This window comes from Lipophrys pholis, assembly GCF_963383615.2.
Source record: "Lipophrys pholis genome assembly, chromosome: 15".
Classification (NCBI taxonomy): domain Eukaryota; kingdom Metazoa; phylum Chordata; class Actinopteri; order Blenniiformes; family Blenniidae; genus Lipophrys; species Lipophrys pholis.
Window position 1 is genome coordinate 9,385,915 of NC_137642.1, and position 17,930 is coordinate 9,403,844.

A 17,930-nucleotide genomic window follows, 5' to 3' on the forward strand; every position below is an offset into this window, starting at 1 on the left:
CGCCTCACTTACTTTTTTATTTTGGCATTGTTTATATGCATTTTAACTCTGAGGACAATCACAGCAGTAAAATTGCACTTTTGTCAATATATCTGATGTCTGCAGTAAATTTTAAGTGCATTGAAGAAAGAAAATCGAAAACTGAATTCAACTCGAATTTTACTTTAAAAAATCTTTTTTTTTTTTTTTCCCAGGCCAAATCGCCTAGCCCGACTTGTAAGGTTTTGATCCAGCTTTCAGAAGAAAAAAAAAAGAAGACATTTTGCAGTCGGTTCCACATCAATACACGCCCTTATCTTAAACACTGGATGATAAGAAAGAGACAGACTGCAGACACATTGGCCTACGAATACAAAGAAAGTAAAAAGAGCATAGAGGCTGAAAAATTCCCGCAGTGTTCATACGTTGTTGCACGTGAAATGTCTCTTCTGGCTTGAGGCTCGTTTGTGTGGGAGACTGTTCTGACACTTCTCACCGTTGCCCTCACGTGTGGAGTTTGTCACATGCACAGCAACATTTTTGGGCAAGCTTCAATTCTCTCAAGTTTACATGTTGTTTCTGCAAGCGAATTATGAAATGTGGTAACTTATTTAGCATCAGGTCTACAGGACATCAGCCAATTTGTACGGCTTTGCGAGACACACTGTCTGAGCTTGTTATCGACTTGCCTTGATATTTAGGTTTCCTGTCTAATTACAGGATTTATTTTGCAGCTAAAAACCTGGTTGTCGGATCTGCCTTTTCCCTTTTATCACTCTTCCCATTATAACAGTCGGAAAACTAAGCTGCTGAGTTGTTCCAGCTTTTCAATCAGCTCGAATACAAGGGAGATTTTGAAAGGCTCCTCAGTCCACAAGCAGCTGCCACACTGATTCACATGGCCGTTGTCTGTCAAATCCAACATTTCAGTTCCAACTGTCTCCTCGCTGGACTCCCAACGACTCAGCCGCGGCGCTTAATTGGTGCACTTCAAGGATTTCATTTGAGTTTACACATTTTTTAAATTTATTTATTTAACGAGTGTTTACTCCATCCAAACTTTGAAAGAACTTCTGACGTAGCATTCGTGCCATCACGGCCTTGAATGCTTTACCTGTTGGAAGAAACCTGCACGTCTAATGGAGCATTTCTATCAAATTTCATCCAAAGACACATTCGGCCTTAAAGAGCTGCCAGCGGTGAACATGTTTTAAATCAAGAAATGCCCATGCTTACCCAACTAAGGACTTTTAATGTGCCGTCGGTATATTTATGGGCTTTTATCAGTTAGAAACTACACATATTCATGATGAAATGATAGAATGGTTAGAGTATGTGCCTCTGTAGTATCAAAGAGTCATTACACTAATAATACTCATCTGCTGATGGTGCATAACACTCACAGTTCTCAGAATTTGTTTTGCTAAACATGTTGATGTCAGTTGAAAGGGAATATGGGTTAGAAGAAGAGAAAACAAAAAATCATTGCAGCCATCAGTTAGAATATTTGGAACCTTCCAGAGTAGAACCAGAAGGTCAATGAGCACCGTGCTCTGTGTGCGCATATAAGTTGCTTAGTCTTTGTGGAATAGTTGTGCTCCCCGAGGAAGCTCACAGTTCTTATGGTGGGTAAACAGGAAGCTGCTGCGAAATCCAGGAGGCAGCCACTAACATAAGATGATGAGTGAGTCTGTCATGGTCACAAATTATCAACACTTCTGGACATAAACTGTTCATGCATCAGTACGATTTAAGCTTTAACTCCAGTGTGGTCGCCTCCGCATCCACTGTTTTTCAACACGATTCAGGGTGTTTTCTTTCACTATAATGAACTGAATGAAGATAAGTTGAGTTAAACCACTGGTCTCTTGTACACTGTCTGCCGTACTTCTCATCTGCAGATGATGTGGAAATCTCTGGTTCTGGATTTGGATGAACCTGAGGTTTTTCATTCTGAATGCAAACTCTTGTTGAATGCAAGTCAGTCTTCAAGTCAGAATTCCTCTTTGCCCACTGTCCTGGCTTCCTTTTCACCCTTCGCCGGGGCTTCCAATGATGCTGTATGCTTCACCCAGGTCAGCTCTGTTGCCTGAGTTATTGCATCAACATGGACTCTTTAATGATATAGAAACTCTGGGTACTTCTTCACTGGATTCATGAGCTCGTAAAACAAATGGCACACTCAGTAATTACAAGCATGTTAGATATTTTCACGAATGCTTCATTTGTATCAAAACAACTTATTATTGGGCTCATGTTCCATACTTGAAAAAAAAGAGAATGTTTTTTGTTGCTGCTGTCTGGATAAGCAGAATTTCTTTAGAAGAGAGTTTTAAGTATGACCCATCCCTTCGTCGATCCACTTCCAAACCTGAACTTTCAAGCATTTTCGAGCCAACAAGCTACATCGTTCCTCTGTGTTTTTAGAGCTTTAAGTCAGTTTGCATCTTCTCAGTGCAGTACACAACCTATTTTGCGATTACAGTATATGGTTTGCATTTGCGTTAGTTCAAATGACCGATGGGTTTAGTTTTAATTTGTCTGAACTTTATCTTTGGAGTAAGCAGGAGGCCTAGTTTGCATGTTTCCCTTGTATTTTTTCATTCTGGGTTATTTTTTCTAGTGTTCCAGTTTCGTTACACGGTACAAAGACGAGCAAGGTGAGTTAGAAAGTCTGAACTGCCCTGTAGGTGTGAAAGCGTTTTGACATCCTGTGTGCAATGGTGAGCTGTCAGCTCGTCCTCGGTCGTGTCCAGTGTATGCTGCGGTTGGTTCGCCCCCGTATGATCTTGAGCACATCTGTTCTACTTAGTTTTCCACCAAACCAGGTGTTTTAAATGCAGTGTGTTGTAATAGTACTCATGATAATGTTGGTTAACGGTGCCACACACACACACACACACACACACACGCGCATGCAGACACAAAATGCACTTTTGTGTACCTTTTCTATTTATTTTTTTGGAGGGATATTGTCGCTGTCGCTGTAATTTTTGTTGTTCTTGTCAGTGTAATCCACTTACTGTCTCTTTCTTTCCACTCCGGTCCGGTGGCCCCAGCAATGAATCAATAATAAATCAATGAAATTCGCAACAGGCAAAGTATCTCAGAGCCTTCACTTGCGAGGGGCAAATTTGTTTTGGCACCAGACGACATTTAGATCTATCTCACTGAAGGCCTGAGCTCCAGGATAATTAATAAATGAAAAAATAAATAAATAAAATATTCTGTTGCACTTCTGGTTTTGTTTTGTGACTACAGCTTTCTTTCTTTTGCCCAAACCCCTCTGACCGTCCGCACCTGCTGTCTGCTCCTCACCTGCCCTCCTTTCTCTAATTGGTTAACACGGCAAACGACAGTATATACTTCCCCAATGCTTTCTCTGTCAGATTTTCTCCATTTCATCCTTGTGAGTAATTTGTATTCCAGCTCTGCTCCCAGTGTTGACTTCTTTAGTTTTTTTGGCCTTTGCTTTCTTGGCTGGTTTTCTGGATCACACAGGTCCCTTGTGCTTATTTGTACCTGAACCCATGAATAAAGCTTGTTTTGTACTTTGAGGATCCGCCCTCTGTTGGGAGCCTCCGTCTACAGAGGCCCCGAGCTACAGTTTGCTCTCAGTAGTTAGTGTATTTAGACTGAATTACTTTATCTCTCCGCTTTTGCATTTGTTGGGCAAACAGGGGGCTCATAATCTCTCTTTGCCTTTAGCTGAATCGTCTGCTTGTGGGTACTCAAAGCCTACTAACGCCTGGAATATTTGTTGAGTTGCACCATCGGCTTGCTGCTCATGGGGAAACACCTCTTTCTCTGCCTTGAGCAACCTCGAGGAGCTGCCTCTCCTTGCGCAATCCATGTTTTGTAGTATTTTTAGCTTCTCGCTTTCTGTAGAAGGCCTCACCGTCTTCATAAACCTCGTGCCTAATAGCTTAGTGCATTGCTTCCCCACGTCTGCTTCACTGAGCTCTGAGAGCCTTGTTTCATCCGTCCTCTGCAAACTCAGGACAAGCCAGGTATGCGGTCGCAAGTTACTCTATGTCTATTTGCTTCTACTGATTTGTGGATGAAATAATGTGTTACAGCTTCAAGTTCCACTTCAGTGCATCTGAGCTTGCATGATTTATATTTCAGTTTAGCTGGGCCATGAGATGAGTGAGCTGTCAGTGCATTTACTCTCCATCCGTTCATAGGTAGAATAGGTAGCCAGTTCAACGCATGGTTAATAGTCATAGAAACAAGATCACCCACTCAAACTTTAAGCAGCCATGGCCCAACATGATTTTCAATCCAGACATGAGCCTCACTCGTATGTCTCTGGATGGTGTAAGGAAGCCAGGGTACCTGAAGTAAAGCCATAGAGGCACAAGCGAAACATGAAAACTTCCCACACTGGCCCTCCACCCAAAAGCAGACATTTTTGTTGTTGTCTGGCAACATCGCCGAACCACTACACAACCAGGCTGTCAAATTTATGGCCCAGCCGTTTTTAACAGCGATGCCATGCAGGAGGCTACTGTACTTAAACCACTCCAGATTGACAAAACATCCATAAAAGACCGGATTTAGTGCTGCAGAGACAAAATGTGAAGTTGTTAATGCTGTAATTAACCAGGGATGTTTCAGTCCGTGTGCACCAGTGTCATTAGTCCAAGGCAAACAAGTAAATGATCTATTAATGAGCAGATGGAGCCCAGGAGTATTTCAGGATGAAGAAAGAAATATGTATAAATATATATAAATCTTTCTCATTATGAGTTTTGTCATTTGTGTTGATTCTCCTGACATCTGCTCATATAACCGAAAATATAACTGAAACTGCTGTATGGAGGATGCACTGTGGCTTGGAGCCAGAGAGTGTCTTGTTAATATCACTAAGATAGATAGATAGATAGATAGATAGATAGATAGATAGATAGATAGATAGATAGATAGATAGATAGATAGATAGATAGATAGATAGATAGATAGATAGATAGATAGATAGATAGATAGATAGATAGATAGATAGATAGATAGATAGATAATCCGCAGTTATAGTGGGAATACTGTTATATATGAGCATAAAGCTTATCAAACTCAACACAAACTGTTAAAATGCAATGCATGGCGCATGAAAACGAAAAAAAAAATACTAAATGCAGAACATGATTAAATATGCAGGTTAAAGGAGCCTGAAATGAAAAAAAAACTAAAAACAACTTTGCTGTGAAAGAGAAGAGGGACACAGGTGTGCGTTGGGGGAAAACTAAATAAGTCTCAGATAAAAGGGAAACACCGGGGTGGCATTGATCGTCTTCTTTAACTCTTGGCAAGAAAGCGACGGATTATGATCCTCAAAATATAGAGGTAGTCGCTGAACTGAAGCCTCTTTTATCAACCAGGAGACTCATCACATATTTACAGGTTGTGATGACGTCAAGAAAATGTGAACAGGTTAGGAATCGTGCTCATGCTAAAGGAAATGATTGCAGAGAGAAACATTATATCCCTTATTGCTTTATTAGTAATGATAAATTGAAACATTTTATTGATTCGTTTTCATTTCATTTTGTTATTTTCACTTGTAATCGCTCACTCCAGCGCACAGTGAAATATAAAAGTCAAAGAGTAATTTTGCTTTAAAATATGTTCATGTTAAGTTTGAAGTCATGCTTATAGAAATGCTTGTGAAGTAAATGTAACAATTTGCAGTAAATAACCACCGACTTCCCTGTAATCTGACCGACCCTCTATGTGCTGCCACGATTCTCATTTTTCCTCAGTGATATCATTCCTCACTTCATTTATAAAAAGTAAATGAAACGCCTTTATAAAAGTTGTTTTAACAGCAAGCAGATGACTTAAGTTTCCGAATAAAGTTTGAGTAGTTTTCTGTAAAAAAGAGAAATGAATACAGTATATATGATAATAGATATCTTTTAATGCAGGTCAACAATGTGACCAAGGAGTCAATGTCCAACCGGATGTAACTGTCGATGGCAGGAAATGTCAGAAAAGAGAAAAAGAAATAGCGAAAGCAGGTTGATGAAATAAATACACAAACTCTCCTCAGCTCAGTGTGACTGCAGCTATGACATGATACTCATTCTTAATCTACTGCCAATAAAAGCCTCAACATCCTGGAATCTGCAATCTTCAGTTCAGGTTCTTGTCTTTTTGGCCCTTTATGAACGGCATAAATTGTTTAATCTCAATATACCATCCTGTAGATCTTCTCTTTTAACAAAAGTTTGTTCCCACTTAGTTGTCCAAAAATAAAAAGAGACATCAATTGCAGTTTTTTTTGTCTTCTTTTGGAGGTCCTATAAGTTAATCTCTCGATACCCTCTGTGCATCTCCCCTCTGGAGGAGCTCGAAACAATCGGATTCCACCTCTGCTGTGTTTGGCTTCTTGTTTGTTGTTATTGTTGCTGAAAGCTAACTAATAATGTTTATAAATTAAATGTACCACTTCACAAGAGGGAATTTCATGAATAACGTTGGCAGTAACAACATTGGTGTCTTTACCTTTCATTTCTTTAACAGAATATTTAATTAAACCTAATACATATGAAGATGACTAGACAAACTTTTGAATGGTTTAAAATATTGACTGTCTCGGTAAATCAACTTGTCAATATCCCCCGCCCCGCTGTGAGGAGAACACGGTTGGACATTATTACCACAGAAATGGCAGTTGTTGTTACTTTTCCCGATAACAACATTGTCTAGTTTGGCTGACGATGGGGTTGTCTTGGCATTTATAACCACCTTTTGTTCCCGGTTCTCCATAGGGGAGCACAAAGGAGACTTAACATGGTCGATAGCTGAATTCAATTTAGTCCTCAGCACCTTTCCACCATTTTATCACACCAGGCTTCCGCACCTTGACCACACTTCTTCAGCCTTGCACCACAAACAGCCCTGTTCTGGATAACTGGAGTTTGCCTCATAAAACATGTTGATTTGCTCAGACAAGCCGATGCTTTCGGAGCGGACCTCCACCGGCTCCCCTTCTCTCCGGGGCGGCTGTGATGGACAGGCTGCGGAGGGCAGGAGGAGGATGCCGCAGCGTTGTTTCGGGGAGTGAAAATCACGCACATAAATAAATTCATGAAATACATAATCGTCAGGATTGCAACACTCGATCGCACACAGCATAAGACAAAGAGTTAGATTTGTGGCTGTGGTGTTTCCTGTGCTGCAAAGAAACTACTGGCAGGCTGGGTTCAGCTCTGCCAAGCCACCAAGCCTTCCTGTGGCGAGGTTCTCTAACGCCTTGAAATCCTGCTGAGTGTGTTTTTTTTTTATCAGCAAGCTGTGTTCGCCTCCTGGGTTTCCTTTCTTCTCCACTGAGCGCATAACAGAACAAAAACTCCAAATCAGGTAAAGATTTTTATTCCAGACCAGAATAAAGTTAATTTGCCAGGAACATTGTATAATAAGATCGCACCTCTTTCCAGTTTTTTTTTTTCCCTTGTTTGTTTGATCGCCTGTGTGATCAAACAAACGTCTTTGAGTTTCTTTGTTTTTGCCTGAATCCAACTTATGTTTGCACTGTGCGCTCCGCCTGTTTTCACTGTGACTCACGGTCGTTTCATGAACAGCTGCTAAAGCTTCAGAATAATTGGAGTTGCAGCTGTTAACCAAACGTTCGCTTTTTTAATTTGCACTTGTATTGTTTAAATGAAATCACGTCCTGACAATTAACGTCAAAAAAATATGACCATTGCTTTTTTTTTTTTTTTGTCTGATGAATTCTCTCATGCATCCACCTGACTTAACAGCTTCTATCAGGACACTATGAAGAACTGACGATTCCCATAAGAAGAAGGACTTTCTATCACGGGTAATCCCACATTTGTGGTGACCAATATACCGTGGTGAAGTCATGTTGAGGCTAATTACTGCTCTTTGTTAAACGTGCATACATACTCTCAGAGACATACGTATATCTGTCCGTCTCCCGGAAGCTTTCGGATACACGGAAATATTGTAAAGCCACTAGGAGTCGTTGGGATCAGTGTTGACGTTAGAGGCAACACGAATGGTCGAAGCTTCCAAGAAAGATTGTCTGTTACCTCAAGGTGTTTAATGGCCTCAAAGACAACTTGCAAACCGCCTTCACCACGTTAGGCATCATTGATGAACCCATTCCAATGCAATGGACGCATAGAGGTATAAAAGCGATGACATTTACAGAGTTTGAAGTGCAATTTTCTGTTTTACGTAGAACACAAACACTTTTACTACAATCTATGTCGCCTGTTGTTCCATAACCTTCTCATTTTCTTGCGTCATCTCTTGCTCCCTTTGATTTATTGGCAGTGAATCAGTAACTGTAGGGCTCCGCTTGCACCATTATACCTTTGTGTCACATTTGTCGTGTCTTGCCTTGTATAAATTGTGACCATACTGTGAGGACACTTGACCTGGCCTCCAGACACTTCAATGATATTTGAAGGTCACTCAGAGATGCTGTATAGTTTGAGCATATAGAAAGAAGGCCTTCAGTATGGATAGAAAGCCCAGTTTTATAAGAAAATCATGTCTCTCTATAACCGGAGACACAGTTTCAAATTCTCGGGCGTTACTCAACATTGTTATGCCTAAATTATTCTCCCACAATCGATAGTACAAAAAATAACTTAAATAGCTCAGGAATTGAATGATGATAGAAAAAAAATGCCTCTTCTAGTGAGAAAACCACAATACAACAATAGAATAATATCTCTCTTTTGAAATTCTGGTTAGACAACGACACATACGTGTCAGTTTTCCCCTGGGATTGTAAATGGAAAGTTTTGCTACAGTTCCTGAGTAAAGCGGCACTCAAATGTCTGCTCCCTTTGTTTGTGAGCGTGGCAGAGCTGGCCTCAAGGTTACCGTTTGGAGATTGATTGTATCGCGTACAACAAAGAACCGTGCAATTCTCCATGAAGCTCCATTCAATTTAAATACATACTTATTAGTCCCTTGAAAAAGATTTAAACATGGACACTTTTGTGACTTTATACGTCCCATCCCAGACAGGACAGAAATGTGTACATGTCCAGGTAAAAGCGGACGTTTGATCACCCTACTAGTACATACAGGTGCTGTTCAGGTTTTCTGCACTGTTTGTCCATTTTTTGTCACGTTTTTCTCACTCTTGCATTAAAAAAAAAGAAGTTAAATATGTCTTTTGAAATGCATTTTCAGTTCTCAGCAGCTTGGCGAGCCTCTTCTTTCCAATGATGAATCAAAAACGCTCGCCTGGTTTGTTGTTGCGGTGTGTGTGTGTGTGAGTATTTCTTTGGGGTTTTTTTGCTCATTGCTCAGGTTGTGCCTCACAACACTTTCATTTTACAGAGGCCACCTGCATTACACGTTCACATGAATTATACCATCTGGCTGCTGCAGGAAAAGCCTTACATTTAAAACCATAACTTTGATTCACTCACTCAAGTTGTGCGTTTTTAATTTATAGTGATGCATTCTGGCAAAGAGCAGGTGTCAAACACAGTTGGTGAGACTAATAAGGCATATGGGTGAGAGAAATCCTTGCCTGGCATATTTATCTGATCAGCTGTTTTTATTTTATTTATGTCAAAGGAAATGTACTTTATTAAAGAGCCTGGGAAGCTTTTAGTTCCTAAACATGTGACTAATCTTTTAGAATCTCGCTCAGCACTTTAAAATTTAAGCATTTGAAAGGATTTTTTTTTTTTTTTAAATTTTGCTGAGGAGAGAAAGAACTTGCACAGAGGGAAGAAGTTTTCGGTTGGGCTGGAAAAACCTACCCACTTGCTGTCTAATCTTGCCGGCATTGATCCGACCCCCTCCTCATGCATGCTGGAGCTTCCAAGCTCAGCGGGCCGCCTTAGCCATGGCTGCTGAACTCGCCGGGGCTTTCATTTATGGCGAAAAACCAAATGATGCGAGAATGTAAGCTGGAGGATGGAGGGAGTGGTCTCAGATGACTTATCAACCAAGTGTCTCCTCCGACACAGGGCTGTTGTCTCAACATAAGAGGTCCAATAAAGTCAGACGCATGCTGTTTTGCTGGGGAGACGCACCTGCACCGATGGAAACAGTGTTTATTTGATGTTCACAGATCAGTTGAATTACCGTCTGCCAAGGCAACAAAGTGCTGTCATCAGTCACATTAGAGCTTAACTTTATTGCTTCAAGAATGACAGTAAATCGCACGTACCCATAACAATGCCTCACACAAGGGCTTCGAGTCAGCGACTGAAAATGTTTCATTTACCCAAATCTTCGGCACATTTACGGCAGTTTAACTCCTGCTTGTGTTTATAATCCAGCTTTATCAGGACACCAATAGTTTACGATGCGCAAAGTGATATTGTGAAGTTGTTTTATAATTTATGACTGCAGTGACCTGCTATCTGTGGGAGAGCCAACAGTTCTGACTTCAAACAACCCAGCGCCACCGCAGCATCTGGCCCACGAGGAAATCTTGCCTTTGTTAATGAAGTGATATAAATTGATGTGACACACAAAAAGCCTCTGTACATTGTGTGTCTCACTCAGGTGGTATTGGAGTGTACAACTGTGGGCCCTGCTGCAGGCTTTTGTCGCTGCATAGAGAGTGGCAGGGCAATAATAAACACAGTAATGGAGGAGGACGATTCTTGCTTTATTAAAGATGTTAACTGATGCTGTTTAATGTGGCGATTTTATCAGGTCAAGTTTATGCTATCCATGTCCCTGGAGGACTCTAAATCTGCTGGCTATACTCTGTTTGTTGTTTTGAGAGGCACTCGTTGCCACGTTGTTAACACTTCGGTGGTGTTGATAACTTGTAAGCTGGTGTTCACACTTTCCATCTTCCAATTAGTTTGCCTCTGTTATGACATTTAATGTCACCGACTACTACATAAAGTTCTAATGCCTCACGATGTCTCATCTTATGATCTCCTCATTTCAAATATAGTTTTAGTGTATAATATAACGGCAAGCCACATCCCCGGACAAAGGTCGCCGGTCCACAGAGAGACAACCACGCACACCAATTAGGCTCAAATGCGTCATATGTGACTGTGGGAGGAAGCCAGAGCGTTGGGAGAAAACCCACGCACGCACGGAAAGATCACGCAAACTCATCACAGAAAGGCCTCAGAGGCCATCCTAGATTTGAACCAGAGACACCGTCGGTGCAAAGCGAGAGGTCACTGTCCAAAAGAAAAAAAAAAGATTATATATCACACATTAATTATGACTTGAAAAAGTCTGACATTGCTTCTTCACTTAATTACTCCTTGTGTAAAGTAATCTGTGTTACTTTTGCATCACTTGGCACCATCTATCTATCTATCTATCTATCTATCTATCTATCTATCTATCTATCTATCTATCTATCTATCTATCTATCTATCTATCTATCTATCCACTGACCTTCATATCTCCACTATTCCCTTGAACAGTGAATTTGTCTCATTCGCCAACTTTTGTTGAGCGAGTTGTTTTGAGGCTCTCCCCAAGGTTCTAAGACACTCTGCAAAACCTTGATAACAACCTGGGAGCTGCACTCCAGCTGCAGCCGCGCTTAATGTGCCGCATGACTTTATGAACTCTGTTTTTGTTTGACTCAATGTGTTATGTAATCTGCAATACAGTTGTCTCTGCTTTTGTTTTTAGAATAATTAACAACACCGACAGGAAAGGAATGGCACATTTTAGGACTAATAAAGAAACAGAAACTCACTCTTACAACACGTGGGGCAAAGTTCTGTATATATGAGAATTATGGCTAATAATTGCATGTATGCAAATTAGCATGCATTTAGAATTTTTCACCTCTAAATGGATTTCGGGTATCTGCAGCATATTCACAATTGCTGTCAAATGTAGCTGATATCAGCTTCTCCTTCCATCCCAAAAGAAACCAAAACTAATATTTTTTTTATTTATTTGGTTTGTGGGTTGCACACAATGGGGAATTCTAATTGCACATGTCTGGTCTAGGATCATCTGTATTACAAAAAAACTTCCACAGCAACAACACAAGCTGATAAAAAATAAATAAAAGCAGCCCGAGAAGCAACAAATGGAAACATGTATGAGGCACAGTTGGCTTCAGAGTTTGAAATTCACCATCACATGTTTGTCCCATCTCTGCAAATCTGTTCCTATCTGGCTTAACAGGTGGACACTCGTTCTTTCCACATGGACTTGGGCAATTGTTGTTCAAGTGTGCAGAAGAGGATGATTTTCTGATCATCATGCGACCAAATCCTGTACAAAACACAAGTAACAGTTGTAGTGGCTCAGTGCCTGCAATGTGATTACTGGATTTACAAGAGTACCATAATGTGCTATGCCCTGTATAACACAGTTGTGGATGTGTTTATATTTGTGCAGGTTCAAAGAGGATCAGGAGATTATATGAAAAGAGCAAAAAATCTTACAAACACGTCCAAGTTTTGACGTGTAACGTTTGTCCTTATTGTTAATATTCCAGTCAGTGACGCCTGTAACAATTGCTTTTATGGAATCATCCATCTGTTTAATTGCTGTGGCTAAATGTGATGACAGTTTTATTGATGAGGCAACTTAATTCCAACAGCTGATAAGGCCGGATCAACGGGTAGCTGTGAGTGGGAATGAATTGCAATGCGTGCTCTGTTGCTCATTTCATTTGTCTCAGGTGTTCAGCCTTCAATAAGAGAATCCACCCTCCTCCCCTCCGCCTTCCTCCATAGTTTTATCCCACCTCTTTGCCTCTTCATACAACAACCTTCCTTTCACACCAGTAATCTCTTCACCCTAAGCTTTTTAAGTCAGCATTAAACCCCTATTCATTCTTACATAATGATCGAATTCATCCCAGTCCATTTACTTCCAAGGTTTAAGATTTACAAAGGATTAGAGTTGAAAAAAATCAATTTGCTTGCTCTTGGATGTCAAGTTATCCCGTTTTGGAAATGCCCTGGTGCTTCTGCAGTCTCGTGTGCGACGTACTGCTTGGTAGCTGACACCAAATGTGACCATTTATTTATTTATTTTTGGTAACTCAAAGGGAGAGAAGTGCTAAAACATATGCCATGATTATTTAAATATAGCGTTTCCGTGGTCCGGTCCATAATGTGATCATTAATGGAGGAGCCGTCACGCAGTGATTTGAAATAGCAATTTAATGGTACCTGTGACACGCTGAGCTTCAAACACCTGTTTGACATAGGAATATCTACAAAGGGAATATTGAATCGCTGTATTGGTGTGTTAACTGCAGCCATAAAGCTTCACCTTCCGCTTTCAATATCGCTAAGAACACAGGAAACGTTCCTGGCTCGCAATAAGGTGGACACACATTACAGTACATCTCACTGTAAGCTCTGGCGTCTTTCCAAGTAAACGCATAACGTTAATTGCAATACAGAAGCGGGGGTGCGGGGATGTGAGTGGGTGTAATTTTTCCTAATTTTCAGACTGCTGCTGGTTGTTTTATTGTGTATGACAGTGTCCATGAGGGTATGACTTTTGGAAGGTGTAAAGGCCATATTACTAGGAGACCATAAATCTTTGCAGCCCTTTCTGGACACTTGGTACCAAAGTTATAACAAGCTGTGCGAATAATGTCTGGAGTAGCTCTCATAAAGAGCATTTCATGCATTCAGCACAGGGTAGAAGCAAAGTCAGATTTTTCTTAGTCAGCCTCTCTACACGGAGGATATGAGCACATTATTAACAGCAAGAGGATGTGTGGCCATATTTAATATTCACAAAGTATAAGAGAGGCAATGGACAGGGTATGAAGCCAAGCAGTTCCATTAGTCACTGCATTGATTTGTAGAATTACATAAAAAATAATGATCTCTATACAAATATTTGCTTGTTTATAATGAAAAACTTAGTAAAAGTTGTTGTTTTTGTCTACCTGTGGGTGGATGCTGCCTTTTTCTCTGGAATAGCACTTTTTTTTCTGACCATGATTTACGGGCTGAACAACGGATTTAAACAGTGCTTGTTGTTCCAACCACCCTACAACAAAGAAAAAATGTTTGCATCTCGCACGGCTACAGAAATCTCTGAATGCACCAACAAACACAACAGGACATTAGAATTAATATGTGATGCTGCTTTCCTGCAAAGAAATAATGACTTGATGAGGTTGACTGCTGTATATTTGGTGTCGGCTCACAGCGAGACGATTCCCGGTTTGATTCCTAGTTTAGGTCTTTATGTGTTTACTTTCCTTGTTTTCAGACGTTTGTCAGGCCCTTCTTGGGAGGCAGCAGCCCATCTGAATAAGGCTTTTGCACACATTCAACACGTGTGAGCCATGTCTCCTGTGAAAGCACTATATTGTCCCTGCTGGTTAGTTTGGACATGGACACAGTTCTTGTCCAGGCTTGATATCTTTTTTTTTTTTTTGACTTTTCTCAGGTTACGTTGGTTTCCTCCTGCAGTCCATAAACATGCTTTTCTGGTTATTTAGTGACTATAAACTGATAAACCGACCAGCAGTGTGACGTATGATTGTCTGTCCAGATTCTAGTCTTCTTTCATCCACAGTCAGGTGCGGCTGGCTGGCAGTGTCTTTTCTTTTGTTTATTTAACTCTTTAATTTTGTCAGTTCTGTTTCACTCGAGCAATTATCTTTAACAGGGGGCCAATTTTCATCAAAGGTGAGAAAGATGGACTTTTTATTTTTTGAGTCAAGCCTAGAAAGAGACTTCTGTGAGATTGGATTTGATGGTGGAGTCAAAATTTCTTGTTTACATGATGCAGTTTTTACTCATCATCAGGAATGCTACCCCAAACACCCATAACACTTTATAATTAGAAGGCAGCTATGAAAGGCAGAGAAAGATGCACAGAGAGAGTCGTCCCCAGAGAGCGATATGATCTGCAGATTTTATGATTGCACGGTGCAGACAGGACATTTCTGGGGCAATTAATTCCTGAAAAGGGTGACAAACAAATATGCGATAAACACCTTTGTGTGAATGACTTTCTGTTTAATTGCATTAATTTAATCTAAAGTATATATACTCACATTTCCTTATGCTATTTAGCCATTAAAGGTTTAAAGAAATTACTGGCTAAAAGCTTGTAAACAGCCCTTCATGCGTGAGAAATGACATGCAAAACACAAACAAGCCGATTTTGATTTAGAGTCACGTATTTCTGTGGAAAAGAGGCAGATTGAAACGTCCGCCGCGAGCTATATATTGATAGTAATTTACATGACATCTTGTAATCTACAGCTTTTCATGCAAGTGACGGCCTGTGAACTGTAAACCACATATGACTTTGTCACATTTTATGGTCTTCTACCAAAAAAGATGTCCGAGATATTTATGAGGCCTGCCTTTGTGTGCCTCGAATAAATTACGGCGTTGACTTATTTATTCATTTAGTCACAGCGTTTGCTGGTAGTCCACCGGGTCTCAGAAGCCATCACGCCACATATCGGATTATCCCCAGAGAATATGCACATGGCTTCTCTCTACAAATAGGCCAGCGAGGTGATGTGTCTTCACACTTTTGCATCGGGTTTAATAAAGCACTGTCTGTCAGGGAGCTTAATAGACGTGTACATGAGCGGCTTTGCTACGTGACACTTTATTGCCGCTGTTCGCATCTGATGTTGCGCCGCCTGAAAGCCGGTAATCTGTTTGATCTGTGTTGCAGGTGATTCTCATGTTGACAAAATACTACGACTTCAACTCAGGAAGAGTTACGGAGAGTTCCTTATGGAGGTAAGCCTGAGCCCTATAAAAGATACAACAGAACAAGCTGTTGTTGCTCTTCAAAGCATTATAATTAATTAATGACACTCTGCAATGCTGTTTTTGAAGAATCTGTAAAAAAAACTATTCACATTGAGTCACCAACTTGACATTTCCCATTTCCTTTTTTGCAGCAGAATAAAAACCTGATATTGGTGCAAAGGCCATGCTTTTTATTAAATTATTTTATTTATTTTTTGATATTGTGACCTTCATCACAAGTGTAATACTGATTTGTAGAGAACAGAAAGCTCCCATCATTATATATTTTTAATATACTAGTTTTTGTACAGTTACTACTAAAGAAGAGGATATCTGCTGAAGTAATGGTGTTAGATTTGTTAAATTTCTGCAATTCATTATCATTTTTTGGTATACTGACGTCTGTAAGACTTCACAAATTGACATAATGGAGCCAATGTCATGCACACACAAGAATGAAAAAAAATACATAACTGGCAGCATAGTTCTCACATGCTTTTTACACACACTCTGAAAAGTGTGTGTAAAAGCCACTCTGTTTTTTATTCAATGCATTTTTTTTTTTAATGTCGCCAAGCAACGGAGACCAGTATTTTAGGAACAAAAAAAGACATCCAAGCAAAGAACAAAGAATGAAATAAAATCCATATTTTGGAGTGTGCATGTTTTTAAAAAAAAATAAAGTTTTGAAGACTTGTCATCATCCAGCGTGTAGGTGAAAATGTCCTCTAGGCTCCTATTTGATTTCTATAATATGAAAACATTAGTCTGGTGAGTGTCAGTATGATAATATCTAATGTTGTGGCCATGCATATCACACAGGATATTCTTGTTTATTTCGATAATTAAAAAAATCTCCATTCATCTAGCAAATTACTTCATGACTTCTGCTGTTGCAATTTTCTGCTTGCCTGATATGCTTAATGATACCATCAGCATTTTAACTAGTAGGTGTAGCTTTGCTCTCCTTTACTCTCCACTAAAAACCTGTGTCATTTATCCTATAATTGAATTTTAGGTCAACTGATTATGGGACCACGTATGAAAAACTTAATGAGGAAGTTGGGACAAAAACCATTCTGAGCTACCTGTACGTGAGCCCCAACAATAAAATGAAGGTGAGTTTTCAACATAGGGTTCATGGGAAATCCTGGATGTGTTGCATAAATCTGACATTTATCATCTCAGTATGGCAGAGTTATTATAATTTCTCCCACCTTGCAGCCCTGCACGGGCCTGCATTGTGTGTCTGTTCCAAGCGGCGCACACTTAAGCCCTGCAGCATGGATGCTGTCAAGGTGGGCTGCTGATTCCTCTGTCTGTTTGTTCACGTCTCGCCTCAGATCATGCTACTGACCGACCCGGAGGTGGAGAGCAGCCTGCTCATTAGCCTTGACGAGGGGGCGTCCTATCAGAAACACAGCTTAGCCTTTGATATCCTCAGCCTGCTTTTTCACCCCGAGCAGGAGGACTGGATCCTGGCCTACAGCCATGACCAAAAGGTAACGCGAAATAGCTGGAATAAAAACGTAAAATGCTTCAGTTATCCTGTGACCCAACACTGCAATATAGAGTTTGCTGTCATTGTCCAAAGCGTGCATTTGAATAGTTTCCGGACACGGTCTTCACAACCTCTTTGTCCAATTCTGCAAAGATAAAAGCTGATGACCGGAGCCCCCGAAAAAAAAGTCTTAGAGTCAAGCTATAGACGGCTTTGAATGGATGTGTCCTACACGGCACAGGGGGGGAGTTAACAAGGAAGACACGCCCAGACAATCCACATTTCGCACACAGACACACACAAACACACACACACACACATACACAAACACACAAACACAGAGCCTTTATTACACCGTGCGAGAACCCTGCTGTCTGTTTTGCTCAACATCGCAGACATCAAACCTGGCTTCTGCAAGCCGCTATTGGAAGACTTGATTTTCTTCGAGAAAAACAGTCAAGGTCTGAGAAGTGAGATAAATGGAGCAGGGGGTGTGCGGGGTGGGGGTGGGGGTGGGGGTGGGGTGAAAGCCTGCTTGAGAGCCATCAATGGGTCAAAATAAAGATGCTCTGGAGAAGCCTGCCTTCAGGTCTTCCTGTACATCTTTATAAAGCCAAATTTCATTTTTTCCTCTTACCGCCGCCCGAGTTAAATGAATCTGCGCCCGGTTCCATTTTGCATTTATTGATTGGCCGTCATGTCCGTTATAAGTTGCAAGTTCTTAGATGAGTCAAAATGATGTTGCTTATCCT

The 17,930-nt window shown here is 40.6% G+C and overlaps 1 protein-coding gene across 1 annotated transcript in view; it reads left to right on the plus strand.

Annotated features, from left to right (window-relative positions):
* Window positions 1–17,930, plus strand: part of LOC308120568 (VPS10 domain-containing receptor SorCS1-like) — a 53,752-nt gene that overhangs the window by 3,459 nt on the left and 32,363 nt on the right. The window contains exons 2-4 of the mRNA XM_080481239.1: window positions 15,598–15,665; window positions 16,696–16,795; window positions 17,021–17,179. Of these exons, the coding sequence (XP_080337365.1) occupies window positions 15,598–15,665; window positions 16,696–16,795; window positions 17,021–17,179 (327 nt within the window). The remainder of the gene's footprint in view (window positions 1–15,597; window positions 15,666–16,695; window positions 16,796–17,020; window positions 17,180–17,930) is intronic.